Source organism: Trichoderma harzianum, assembly GCF_003025095.1.
Source record: "Trichoderma harzianum CBS 226.95 unplaced genomic scaffold M431scaffold_10, whole genome shotgun sequence".
NCBI classification, from domain to species: Eukaryota; Fungi; Ascomycota; class Sordariomycetes; order Hypocreales; family Hypocreaceae; genus Trichoderma; species Trichoderma harzianum.
The window spans coordinates 1,341,997-1,355,708 of record NW_020209258.1 but is presented as its reverse complement, the minus strand read 5'-3'; the positions used below and the strand labels follow the sequence as shown (position 1 = coordinate 1,355,708).

Genomic DNA, 13,712 nt, shown 5'->3' with positions numbered 1-13,712 from the left:
TCTAAGAGAAACCTACGAAATACACATACTATATGATGATTAGAACCAGCATGCCACTTTATACTGGTAAAACAGGAATTTCTGGTTCTAGAATAGGAATCAATGGTGAGTTATATTAAGATAGTTGGTTCATCTTTGGAAATTATGTGCGAGTGTAAGATGCTGGACATTATTGCCGTGTATCTCGGAAGTAATTTTTGAAAGACAATCAACCTCGACTTTCAATCATACGGTTTGCTGAGTGAACACTTTGAACTGCTATCAGAAATATAATTTCGATACGTAAAACGAGAGCATAGAGACAGCCGATGACAACCGGACCAAGGCTACTATGCCAATTACCACAAATTGCCGACTGTGCAACATCTAGGCCGCTGCGAACAAAGTAGGCTAAGGCCAATTAAAATAAGCGCCCGCATTGATACAAAACCGCCGTTAGAGGCGTGTAACATCTGTCGGCTCAAAGGAAGTGCGAGCTTGATGATGTGGTGAGACTGCAAAATATCGCTGCCGAAATCGGAGAAACTACACATACCAGCTTTCCGTGGCGGCTCATAGCTAAGGCCAAGCTTGCGTGAGATATTTGTCGTCTCATACAAGTATGTCGGCGTCTTATGGCAGACGATGAGGGCCCACACACAACTGACAGCTGAAGAAAGCTCCGATCCTAGTGGCGCCTTCAAAGATCGACAAATACAAGCGGCTCGTCTTACTAGAGGCCCACGCACATGTTTTGAGAACCTGAAGGCTGCAAGAAGCATTGCCGACGCGAACAGATTCCACTTTGAGAATAACCAAATTGCTTCGTAAGCTGCCGGAAAGGAATGAATCCTCTCTGTTGGAAGAGCTGTAATTGAGATTATGTTAGCCTAATCAGAGTTACACTCGGGATTAATCTGCAAGGTAATACGTACCACCAGGCGCCCAATTACATCCAGAAGTTCTCATCTACCAGTCATCATCAGCCCATCCACTGTATAAACAAAGTACGAGCTGATATATCATTTTAGAAGTGGGCTGCAGGATATGACTCTATATTGAGCTGATCTGTAAGGAACCGCACTTGGTATCAACTTGCGCAATAAGGGTGTTCCTCTCACGTGCTACAGAACCTTCTATATCTTCCATGAGAGTCTCGTATATATCGCTAAGGCAATATTAGAAATGTATGGTCGTCTTTATGTTTTGCCATCCACATGATATGATATGCCGTGAATCCCGCGGCATAGAACCTTGATATTAAAGAGTGATGCCACTAGATCAGCATATAGACTACTAGGAATTACATAGAAGCTTCATGGATGGTAACCACAAATAGATGCTGCAACGTATACTCCGAATTTTGGAGCGCTCATGTCCGATCTTATTAATTAGACTTCTGATTCAGAGAACAATGTTTTAGACAAGATCGAACCGAAGCTGACATCAAAATAAGATACACTAGATGATTCAGCCATACTTTCCTTTAATATTCTCACTGGCAATCTTTCGTAGGCCATCTATTCAGAGCTAACTATAATTAGGATTCCTACATCTAATCATATTGCTGGGTGGCGTACTCTGGAGTTCTGACACTCTGTCTCACTGACTTCGCCTGATTACAGCTTTAGTGATATATTCCGTGCATGTGGTAACAGATATGGACTTGTAAGTGGGATAATATGAAAAAGCAAGCGGTTAGACTAATTGTAGGTTCGGACTTTCCGAAAAGCTCTTCAAAGTCGAATCTGGTTACAGTAATCATCTCGCAGTTCCAGAGAAGCGACTATACGAAGTAAAGTTCTCCAAACATATAAGCTTGGTTGCTAAAGTCTATGCTGGTTTTAACTCTCTATGCGTCATTTTGAGGGTGAGCTTCTAGTAGAAGCAAGCTTCATTCATAACATATGTCCTCAGTAAACACTCACTTTCGGTGTAAACGCCTGCTGTGACATCAATGTTTTGTAGGTTTTGTTGCCTCTACGCTAGTTATTCATGGATAATGCCTCATTAAAGTGCAAAGGTGACATACTAAAGTTATCCGTGATGAACAATATTATTCCACGCCTGATCTATGAAGCTTCCGCAAAATATATCAGAGTATCCCATCTTCACAGTTGCAATAAACTTCCGAATATATATTAATGTGAATTTACTTATAATGATAGCTTGACGTTCACATCAATATGAATAACTTAATAGGGATTAAAATGACCTCGATGGCATGCTCCACTAGCTTGAAAGAAGTCATCGTAAAAAAAGACAAGTCTTTACATGATGCCAAATCTAGGTTTATTTGCCATCTAACGCGTTTGGAACGAAAGAAATTTTGCTAATTTGTATTATGTTTTCATGTAAAGAACTTGTTTACTTGGAGTTCACGTCCACAAATGGATGGTTCATCTCATGATTCAACCTATGTCAACTCACCGATATGCGTAGTATGAGCTAGCAATTACAACGTTTCTCATAGCCACAGCGATTCTGTGCGTATCCTAATGGGTCTCGTGTCTTGTATAGGATATGTCTCTTGTAGCATCAACACCACACAACAACGGACCTCTTTAGTTGATGATCAACTCCCAAATGTACAATCGTGATTCTGCCATCGCTCAGCCGGAGGCCACATTGTAAGTTCTAGTTCGGTGGCTTATTCTCCAATCACGCTGGCCAGTGTAACGTTCACTGCATACTGACAGTCCACTCGCTCTCTTTGCGACATCTCATTGTCAAACGTCAGGTTTCGACATTACAATCACAATAACCCCGCAATGGGGACTACTTGGCACCCATTCAGGTGTATCAAAATGTCTCCTGCTAGAAAATGTGAGTATCTAGGAGCCTTGAATCACAATGTGGCACAAAAAAAAGAAGTTGCGACTCTCAGCGACACCAAAGCATTGAGCTATGATGCACAAAACAGCTGATTCTCCTTTATTCACATTCAAGCTTCCCTCAGCCAAGATGTTATAAAATCATGGGCGTCCGTCGTTTTTTATTGATAGAAGCTTCTTAGGAGAACCAAGATTCGCAATTCCAACGCTTCGCAATATCACTCCCAAGAGACAAATCTCACATCTCAACAAATTAGTGTGTCCGAGGAGTCGTTCAATCAACAATGTGCTTTATCATCGTTACCCGGTGCCTTATATGCTATCGTACCATGCAATGCAACGTAGTTCCCTGCAGAAAGGTGGTTCATGCTCATCAAACGTGTGGCGAGCGTGAACAGGGTCCCGACAACATCTCAGATGTCATGTGCGACAGATGCTACGCCAGAACCCAGCCCGAAATCCCAGCTCCTTCCCTGAAGGATAAAGCAAAGTATTACGCCAAAAAATTCACGCCTGGCGGCGGGTCCTCATCCAAGGTGAGTTTGAGCTGCATCCGTACAGAGATAAGCCAGCGCCTTTGTTGGACGATCAAACACTAGAAGAGCTATCTGAGGCTGCAAATAAGAAGCATCAAGCCTCGCAGGCCTCTTGCCTCAGTCAATAAGTGAATAGTGTACTGAACTGGGCTTTAGTAGCAAATCCTTTCGAAATAGGCGTCCACGTATAAATCACCTACCAATGGTCTCTGACGCCGGCGGCCGGGTTCCACGAGTTGTCAAGGCCGAATCGAGTCTTTCTAAGCAATCTGATGACAACCATGAACTATCCCAAAGACTTCTCTGCATTATTGGCTGAATTGGAGCGAAAACGAACCAATCTCTCTTTATGTTACTGCTTCAGCTAAGATTCTAACGAAGTATATGGGAGCTGTGGGGCATGGGTGGTCATTACATTCTTTTTCACAAAATCGGAAGCAGTAGGGTAGGTGATGTGGGACGCTGAAGAGCAACTTTGCCTTTTGAGTATAAATGGTTATTGCTTTACTTGGAGGCAAAATAGTCAATAAAATCCATTGATTTGGAAAAAGAAATGGCAAAAAGAATGTCCTCGGTGAGGCTCGAACTCACGACCTTCAGATGGCCCAAACTGGTTATTTGGATCATATTGAGAATATGAGACTGACGCGCTAGCCAACTGCGCCACGAAGACTTGTTTCTTGACGTTTACAGACCAATCTTAAACTATTAAAGTTTCACAAGCCTACGGCCTTGAAAAGTAAAGAATTTGGGTGATGTCGCTGCCTGTCTAGGAGTATTGACTTTCTCTTGTATTGCGCCATCCGCTTTGGAGAGATTGATAGAATTATATACATGCTGTAGAACAAATTCTGTAGAGTTGAGCAGTATGAATGAGAGCAGCTTTTAGTGCTACAAGCTCCAAAGTGCTGCGGCTAGAGGCTATTTTCCGTTCTCATGCTACTTCGTATATTTGGCACAATGATCACCTCAACTTCTCTTTATGATGAAGGCCAATATGTGTTAAGCCTTTTATGATAAATGTTCATTTTCACCTGAATTTACTGTCTATCAAATCCGAATATGACATCTTACTCTCATAATTCCCAATTCTCAACTGCTGCACTGCTCAAATACCCCTCATTCAGCTCGCGTTACCACAGCCACGCTTGATGAGCCAGTTGAGCTGAGCTACATGATAAGGCTGAATTACAGCTCAAACTAGGTATTGATCTTGGCATCGAAAACGCCTATCGACATCTTCACCCTTCATTTTCCTCCATGAATCACCAAATGCATTTTTGCAACTCACGCTTCTTCTGCTTCACTTAGCTTCACGCATTCCACCATGTTGCAATTCTTCTCAGATTATGCTGCGGTTCTTCGATTCATTGCTGGTGCGAAAGGATTCCATGATCCTCGGAATAGATACTTTGCGAATAATTTCTGGACAAGTATGCATATATGTGGCATCATAGCCGCATATATCTGGGCATGGTATTGCCGACCCAAAACGAGTCGACCGGCATTCGTAGCCCTGAGGAAGGCTTTCATCAAGGACAACAAATCCAGACTTGTCGTTCCAGTCTTCAAAATCATATGGCTTGTGCTGTTTAGGACAAGAGGTCGTGGCCGACGAACTTTCCTACAAATAATGAACGGTGTCGTCAACCTCACATGGTGGGGTGCGTTTGCAGCATACGGATTTTGGGTCTTCGAATACGAGTTCCTGAATCACTGTGCATTTCTATATGGGACAACCTTGCTCACTATCTTGGTGCAGCTTACTGTTGGGGGGAAACAGGATTGGACGGTTAATACCGAGCTCGCCAATTTACGATACAACACAGGCTGGTCAACTTGCCTTTACGTCTTGCTGAGCTTCTTGCTGAGCTTCTGGATCGGATGGCTCTACAGTATCTCCAGGTCTACGGCTGTCTTGTCTCCTTTTCTTGATCATTTTGCGATAGTAGGATACTTTGCTCTGCCCCATTCCACAACAATGTTCATGATTCTCTTTCTTGCACGACAGGACCGATACATATATCTCTCTCCGGAAAGCCCTTCAACGACTTCAAAACATCCCATTCAATTTTGTGTACTTTGCAGTCGCACTGTAGTAAAGGCTATGAAAGAGCGACATGATTCTCAAGGTGCTCATCATTGGACTTCTGGCTCTCTCGCCGCATCGGTCAAAGCTGGCTGTCGTGTCTGTTCCACTGTTTGGGAACAAAGAAGGGGACTGAAACGCGATTTTTATGGTTTGGAAGCCAACAACATCATTCGAAGCTTCTATCCTAGGATTCACCATCATTTCCGAGGAACCTAGAGGAGAATATTCCGCAGCAAGATGTAGTTTCAAGCTGGCTTCATTGGAAGCTAGTGACATTGCATCTCAACCCTTGTCCAATAACACGGGATCGCACACCTCTTTGCAACAAGTCTCTCAGTGGCGACAGATTTGTAAGACAAACCACGCCCACTGTCGCAATAAACGTCCTACAGACGTAGCATTCAAGCCTAGTAGACTTTTGTTTCTCCAGTCCGAAGGGGAGAGTATCCGAGTGCGGCTACATTGTTCAACAGAACAACTTCCAGCCGTTCCATACACGACCCTGAGTCACTGCTGGGGCGGAGGCAGTCCACTGCGACTCGTAAAAACATCACTTTCCGCGTTTCAGCAAAACATTGACACAAAAAAGTTACCAAAGACTTTTCTACAAGCTGCACAATTGGCAAACTACTTGGGCTGTTCATATCTGTGGATCGACTCCTTATGCATCATACAGGACGACTGGGATGATTGGCTATGAGAAGCGGCTCTAATGGGCAATGTGTATAAGAATTCCATCTGTAACATTGCCGCAACCGATGGCAAAGATTCTTCCCAAGGTTGTCTTTATATGAGGAATCCTCGTGCCATTCAACCAGAGCCCTGCAACGGGATTTCAGGCCAGAGAGAGTATCTGGTCAATAATTCAGATGTGTTTAAACATCATGTCTTATACACTCGCGGCTGGGTGCTACAAGAAGTTCTTTTGGCACCCCGAGTTTTGCGTTGTTGCCGTGAGCAGCTGTACTGGCACTGTGACGAACTCCGGGCTTCGGAAATTTTCCCGAATGGAATGCCAGCATCCATCTCAGAAGATTACCATCCCGTAACAAAATATCGAAGCTTCAGCAACGGTGGGAAGCGTACTATTCTTACGTCTTCGGCTCTAGAAAATGTTGCATCAAACTTGCTCCATTATGCAGGTTCTGCAACAGCACCTCGCTGGATTGAGTTAACGCGAGCGTATTCAGCTGACCTTGATATAAACACGTTCGGGTTCGAAATACTAGGTAAAGACCTAGGTATCCCTCTGGAAGACATAAGCAAATACTTAGATCACCTTTCTCTCTATGAAGAGCTCAGCCTCAGACGGAAGCTCAATGCTAGCCATCCATTTACTTACTGTGCAAGACTCGTTCAAGCATATTGCAGCATGTCTTTCACCAGAGCAGAAGATCGAGCAGCTGCTTTTGCTGGTATAATCTCGCTTTTAAGACCACATCTTGGAGAGTACCTGGTTGGACTGTGGAAGGTATTTCTGCCTTTCGAGCTATTATGGGTCGCAGTGAAGCCTTCTAATATACAAAGAGCGCTGAGAGCGCCAATTTGGTCTTGGATGTCCATTTATGGCGCTGTTGATTACTCTAGGTGCGGGCACAGTGTGCAACATGACCAAATCCTGGTTGAATTGCTTTCTGTGTCAGTCAACTATGTATCTATCGACATGTCTCGCGCCTCTAGGTGGGAGATGAGGCTCCGAGGCAAACTCGCTGTTGGGGACTATAAGCACAGAGGAAATAGGCTGTCCAAACGAGTCCACATGCACTACATTGGAAATCCGACTTGGCAACTCTTGCCGTCTGGGGAATTCGAAATAAACCCTACAGAACTATTCCTGGAATCCGATAATCCACCCCCTCCATCAATTTTCTTGGATGAAGTTGAACCAGTTGAACTATATGACGGACAGTTTGTCTTCTTTCTTCTCTTCAAAGATAAAGTCGCCTGGACCAAAGTCCAGACGGGCCTTGTGTTACGTTTGGTGGAGGATGAGCAACGATTTCGCAGGATTGGTGTTTTTGATGGCTCAAACCCCAAGGTGCAGGGAATTTTTGATATAGTTGAGCCTACCGAGGTTATCTTGGTGTAAGCATTCCCACGTATGGTATGGTCAGTCTAGCTTTCACATGCGGAGATTTTTGGCAATAGCAACCCTTTTTGACGGAACCGACAGCGATTGTAGCTTTGAGTTTTAGAGGGATGTTCATAGGTGTTAGACATTGTAGAGAAGTGTATGTAAGAATGTTTTTGTGCTTGAGCACCTTCGTCGAACCGAGGTAGCGTACAATCATTACGCGCTTCGGGAGGGCAATGTACGGTCAAAAGTCATCGGTGGATCTCCAATATGCTGAGCACTAAAAGAACATGTTTGCTTCTAGTTCCGCCGTAGAACCAACCAATGTTTCGCTCCGATGAGTTATTATTGTCACCGAATATACACAATGGCTTAGCTTAAGCGGGTTGCAGTGATTCTGTCGCTTAACACGAATCACGACAACAAACGGCCCCAAGCACCCAGAAGTCATCACCAACTCCGCGAAACCCGATTAATGATACAAAGTTGGGATGGCCTAACCCTTGTTTGCACATCCCGAAGATCTACATTAGTCTCGGTGGTTTCTCAGCTTGCCTCACGGAGAATAGATCCAACAACACAATGACCTCGCCAAGATTGCGGGTCTCGCTTGAGCATACTGCATGGCCAACAGTCATTTCTGTCATGGCGCTGACAAGTCTGGAAAAGCAACTTGCTCTCAGATATATGGGAGTGACTTTTAAGATATACCCCAGAGCCTGTAATCTATCGTTTTATCTATTGCGTTTGTCTTCCACGTGTCTCGATTAGTTTATTCTTGCTATGCTAGCTCACCTTCTCGGGATCTTCGCGCAGGCTCCCCGATACATGGCGTCCAAAACTCTCCGAGCCAACGAATTAGCGCTACCTTGCAGTATGGTTCAACTAATAAACTCTTCTTACTCGGTTTCGTCTATTCTACGCGAGCCTCCTTGAATGAACAATGGAGATAGGCTACTCTTCTCATCTGCTTGGCAGTAGATACGTGACATTTATGCAAATGGTGATGCAGACCATCCCCCCCCCCCCAAGATGATCAGTTTTCGACTCGCGGCTAGCGTCTCCCACAGTCTGGGATTCCATCCTATGGAGTCATCACCGCTCAACTATCCATGTTACGATTTTCGGGGCTCATATCCCCTCTTGCCCTTATAAGCAAGAGCTAGCGTCTAACACCGATCAGCAGCGCGTTGCATCTTAGTGACTAGGGGGGAGGGTGTAAGATTGTGTGGCCCGTGAGCAAAATCCGAAGATAGATGTGCTTTACTTGTGTCCCTGCCTTGATGGAGCTCATCATGGGATGCTGGCAATTGAAATGGCTCCTATGGCTTGTAGAGGTACTGAAAGTCAAAGAAACTTCCTTCTGGACCTGCTGCGACTTAGCAAAGCGATGCTGGATATCTAGCGTCTTCAGTCTCAAAGAATTATGTATCCTCGTCAAGAAGAGAGAACAATCAGACGAAGTAAGAAATCAGCACTCTAATTTGGGTTGCTCCTGAAAGAGAATGTGGATTAGCCAGGTCAGGCAGGACACCGAGTCAGTCGGTCAACGAAATCGGGAGACTTTGGGAGTCATGTACCCTGTTTCTTTCGCAAACGAGGGCCCATCAAGCATTCTGTTCTAGATGACAACGCCAATTTAATTAATTGTCGACTTTCTAATTGATCGATTCGCAATCCCTCTTTTAAGTACATTTACCCAGTCCCCATCAGTCTGTATTGCCCAGCCACTTGGTAGGATATACCTCAGCAGAGTGATTAATATGACGGTAGTGTGCTTTTATTTTATACCTCCTAGTTTTTGGCCCTTGTCTTCGACCACTTTTAGGCAAAATAAAAGGTTATATATGCGTAATAAACACGACGTAGTCATCTAGCACCTATTTTAGTCTTCGCATCAACAAGTGTTTTGCTCTCAGGCCAATACAGTGCTCCAATTATGCAGCCAACTCCTCTCGATATCGGAATTGCAGCATTGGTCCTTTCTGTGAACTGACAAACCGGTCATACAGCTGAAACTCGGTCTTGCATTCTCTGCCTTCCCGAGCATCGCCAATTCCTTCGCCCATGTTGCTGCTGGGATCCAGGCGAATGTCGAAAAGCCAGATGAGGCGAGCCAAAACGATGGACATCTCCTGGTAAGCCAGGTATTTTCCAATACAGCTACTACGGCCACCACCAAATGGAGTGAATCCATAAGCTTGTCCCACTGCTGGTCGCATCTTGGGCGACTCCTTGCCTGACACTGGGACGGAACCGTCTTTAAGTCCTTTGGTACGTTCCTCAAGGAACCAGCGCTCAGGCGCATATGTCAACGGCTCGGCAAAGTTGTCTTCGCTGTGATGCATGGAATAGTGCGGTATTCCCAAGTTAACACCCGCTGGGAAATAATCTCCGTCAACCGTCAACCCCCCAGGGCCTACGACGCGTGGCAAGATGCTTGGAACGGGGGGTGACATGCGCATAGCCTCGTCAATACAGGCAGGCAAGTACTCAATCCTCTGAAGTTCCGCAGAAGCAAATCGTATAGGACACTTTACGTTGGACCCCTTATTTCCCATGTCTTCAGGTGATAGGGGGAAAGCTTCACGAATCTCGCGGGTTAGACGTTCAAGGGTACGGGGATTGTGTGTCAGATAAAACAAGGTTGAAGTTGTTGCCGTGATCATACCATCAGTACCACCAATGATGAAAAGACTCGCTTCCGAAATGAGTTCTTCTGTAGAGAAGGCATTGCCAGTCTTAGGATCGCGCGATGCAAGAAGCGCTTGCCAAATATCTCTGTACGGCATAGATGGCTGCTCCAATCGCCAGAGGGCGAAAGATCGGCTGACTGACATCAAGTTGCCCACGCCAACGATGAGTTCTTTGAACAATACCTTGTGTAGATTACAGAAAAAGAGGGATTGCATATGGCCCACCTTAAGGGCAAAATGTTAGCCAGTCCGATAGTATCGTGGATCTCTCATTGCCGTTATTTATTCCTCTGTAAATAGACCCAGCAACGCAGCTTCGATTTGACTTACCAAGTGGATTCCAGCAACACCATTGGGTAAATCTTTAACAAAGTGTCGATATTGTGGATCTCTTTGGACATTCCATGTTCGGCCAAAAGTCACGGAGCCCATGATATCGGCAATACAGAAAGCGACGGCGTATGACATGTCTTTACCTGGGCTCCAGCCATGCTCTCCTTGTGGTTTGCTCCCAGCTCCCTCGCCGATGATGCTGATAAACTCATCAAGATGCGGCGTTACTTGGTCTTCAAATTCTTTAACCGCAGCCGGTGTAATGGCAGTCATATTGACTCGACGCCTGAAAGCATGCGCCTTGTGGTCTACAGTAGTGAGAGACATCTCTGCTCCAAAGAAGCGCTTGAAAGAGCCATACGCATCAGCCTTGAAAGTGTTGGAATTGACATCGTGAAGGTCTCGAGACGCCTTTGCAGAGTTGATTGATAGTCGGTTCGGTCCAAATCGAACGAATTTGCCTTTGAGCGTAAGTTGACGAGTCAGAATGGCGTATCAATGACAAGAAACGTACCATGTCTCTTATGCTGCTTATGAAGCTCCAGATGGCGGCCTCCCTCGGCGATCCAATAAACAGTGTACCAGTCAGTGAGAGACGCGATCAAAGGTCCTGGATATTTGGCGAGAGGATGGAAAGCGAGCTTGTAGACTAGATTCGAGAAGAACTATGGCAAACAACCACATTAGCGATCAATGAGAAGCAAAATAGTGCGACGTGAAACGGCTTTTGTATAGTCCTTGATTCGAATGACTCGGAAACGCGGAAAATTTGAGTAGTGCATTTAACGCACCCATTCAAAGAAGACGATGGCCGCGGCTTGTGTATACCAAAGAACGTTACGAGGTTGCTGCAAGTGGAAATATGACAACGTGGCTAGTCCTAGACAGATGCTTGCGAAAGCGCAAGCAGGGATAATGTGAAAGGCCATGGCTAGGGGATGCTTCTCAGTGAGATTGCACGGAATTTTCGGAAGGAGAAGCGGTCATTGGCGGCAATGTCTACTCTTGGAGAAGAAATAGACCTCCTTGCAAAAAACTACGGTAGATCGTATTATTGAAACCTGATATCAGCCTGTATCATCAAAACTTCAGGGATTGACCCGATGTGATGGCAAGGAAGAGGCGACAGTATCGAGTTGGATCTGATGATTTGCAGGAATAGAGTATTAGCAGGCGGTCAATTTGCTTATATGGTAGAATTGTCTGGAGAATACATAGATTGGTCAGCATACTGACCGAGGAGCGAACAGAATCGTGTTTGCTACCTGCTCATTCGTGCTACCATACACCATTATGTATGAAAGCACAAGCATCGGTGTTAGCAGGGGGGCGGGGCGTGTGCTTCACTATTGAGGGGGTATAAGTAATTGAAGTTAAGCACGACCCACAGCACAATGAGCGTGGGCTATTGGTTTGTCCAAGCGTGGTGATGTTGGTTTCTGAGCTGGGAGTTGACAAAAGTCTCTGTTGTGAGAGTTGGACATAACTTTAATCGAAAGACTCCGGCTCCTCTTACTGTGGAAATAGAACTATATTAGTGAATGACAGCTTGGAGTGAGCCGGAATCGCGGGATCGTCATTCATTGTCACATCTCTCTCCACAAAAACCATACAGCACAGACCCTGGGACCTGGAAAGATGATCGCGGAAAAGGCACCGTGGATCCTGGTCTCATTGAAGGTCGGGGCCATGTAGTGAAGTGGTGCAATACCCTCATTCATGCCCTTGGTTCCTGTTAGAAGAAAAAGGTCAATGGAGAGTGAACGTGCGCCGGATATGAGTTCATCTACATATAGCTAGGCAAGATCCGCTTCCCCTGTTTATAGTACAACCTCTTCGTCTTGGTAAAGAATCATCTCCCATCCCTCTCTTAACTTGCTGGGGAAGCCGCAATAATTCCCTTCCTGTTCTCCAGCGATGGACAATTACACCTTGTTAGAAAAGGGAGTCACAACTTCCGGCCCAATCGCCATTGAGATTGCTGATGTAGAACACACTCATAATCTGTCTGTAAGTAAGAGTTGGGCCCCAGTCAGCATATACCACTCTTATGCTTGGTAAAACTATGAGAACGTGATTAGGTGCTGACATTTCCCAACTCTGATACAGAGTCGATCTTTATTATATGATCTCAAGACACTTTTTCTTTTCACCAAAAGTGACTTCAAAACAGTCATTGCACCACAGAGCATATTCGCCATTACAGCAGCATTATCGACAACAAAGCTTACCACCGCACACTTAGGGGAGGGCGAGTTCCCAGATGTATGGAATATAGCTTCTCGTGTGCCGTTGATGCTCGCGTGGATTTGGATGAATCTTTTGGTTGAAGATATCGCGAACCAACGCCTTGAAGGGTCTATTGTAGAAGACACAATCAACAAGCCATGGAGGCCGTTGCCTTCGGGACGAATTTCTCCAGAGCAAGCACGAGACTGGCTCCTCGTCGCCATTGTGGCCACAATGGGCTTGGGCATCCTGTCTGGCGGTTACACAGCGAGCATCACATTAATGGTCTTCGTCTGGATGTACAACGATCTAGATGGTAGTAACAGCGGCATCTGGATTCGAAATGCGCTGAACGCAGGTGGTCTCATGTGTTTTAGCTGGGGGGCATTAGCCACACTCTCTGGAGGAAAACTGCTACCAGAAGGCTTTGCTTGGATCTTGATGACTGGAGCCATCATAATGACAACGGTCCACGCACAAGACTTGCCAGACATTGAGGGGGATATGGCTCGTGGGAGACACACGGTGCCCCTGCTGTACGGCGAGGCCGCGGCGCGAATATCACTAGCAGTCATGGTTTGTTTCTGGTCGGTAGCGTGTCCGTTCTTCTGGGATGCGTCTCCATGGGGATGGGCAGCATCAACAAGCATAGGAGGCGCAATGTCAGTGCTTGCGTTGAAGAATATGGGCCAGTGGTGGGACGAGGTGGTGTGGAAGCTGTGGTGCCTCTGGGTGGCAGCGCTGTATCTTCTGCCAGCATTGAAAAAGTAAACCAATAATGAAAAAATGAGAATACAATTTAATGATGCAGTCCCATTGTTCTCCCATGTCCTTGCATATGCTTCATAAGCATTAGTGGCGGATGAGGGTGCGAGCTGCGTGTGAGCAGTTGCCACATGTCATAGTAGTATGCATGCATGGGTGGATAGAGGACGGGTT

At 45.6% G+C, this 13,712-nt stretch overlaps 5 protein-coding genes and 1 non-coding gene across 6 annotated transcripts; 4 read left to right on the top strand and 2 right to left on the bottom strand.

Moving 5' to 3' along the window:
* Positions 1-3,142: 3,142 nt before the first annotated feature.
* M431DRAFT_91267 (hypothetical protein) lies at positions 3,143-3,477 on the top strand (the record flags this gene model as incomplete). Its single annotated transcript, XM_024924242.1, is given in 2 exon segments — positions 3,143-3,349; positions 3,361-3,477. 2 exon segments carry the CDS (start codon positions 3,143-3,145, stop codon positions 3,475-3,477), a joined length of 324 nt encoding a protein of 107 aa, XP_024772163.1.
* A 438-nt stretch (positions 3,478-3,915) lies between these two features.
* Positions 3,916-4,022, bottom strand: M431DRAFT_t140. The gene has a single exon. It is a non-coding gene; the product is annotated as a tRNA-Met (tRNA).
* A 1,407-nt stretch (positions 4,023-5,429) lies between these two features.
* Positions 5,430-6,219, top strand: M431DRAFT_539240 (hypothetical protein). The gene has a single exon (XM_024921047.1). The coding sequence runs from the start codon at positions 5,587-5,589 to the stop codon at positions 6,139-6,141; it is 555 nt and encodes a 184-aa protein (XP_024772162.1). The 5' UTR covers positions 5,430-5,586; the 3' UTR covers positions 6,142-6,219.
* On the top strand, positions 6,154-7,575 carry M431DRAFT_539234 (hypothetical protein; the record flags this gene model as incomplete). Its single annotated transcript, XM_024921046.1, has 1 exon — positions 6,154-7,575. One exon carries the CDS (start codon positions 6,154-6,156, stop codon positions 7,528-7,530), a length of 1,377 nt encoding a protein of 458 aa, XP_024772161.1. The 3' UTR covers positions 7,531-7,575.
* Positions 7,576-9,166: 1,591 nt separating this feature from the next.
* Positions 9,167-11,483, bottom strand: M431DRAFT_121329 (hypothetical protein). Its single transcript, XM_024912130.1, has 4 exons — positions 11,336-11,483; positions 11,059-11,209; positions 10,542-11,005; positions 9,167-10,436 (listed from the first exon to the last, which is right to left on the bottom strand). The coding sequence occupies exons 1-4, from the start codon at positions 11,471-11,473 to the stop codon at positions 9,453-9,455; spliced, it is 1,737 nt and encodes a 578-aa protein (XP_024772160.1). The 5' UTR covers positions 11,474-11,483; the 3' UTR covers positions 9,167-9,452.
* Positions 11,484-12,174: 691 nt separating this feature from the next.
* Positions 12,175-13,544, top strand: M431DRAFT_121327 (hypothetical protein; the record flags this gene model as incomplete). The annotated part of the gene is made up of 2 exons (XM_024912129.1): positions 12,175-12,530; positions 12,654-13,544. Exons 1-2 carry the CDS (start codon positions 12,462-12,464, stop codon positions 13,542-13,544), a joined length of 960 nt encoding a protein of 319 aa, XP_024772159.1. The 5' UTR covers positions 12,175-12,461.
* Positions 13,545-13,712: the final 168 nt, after the last annotated feature.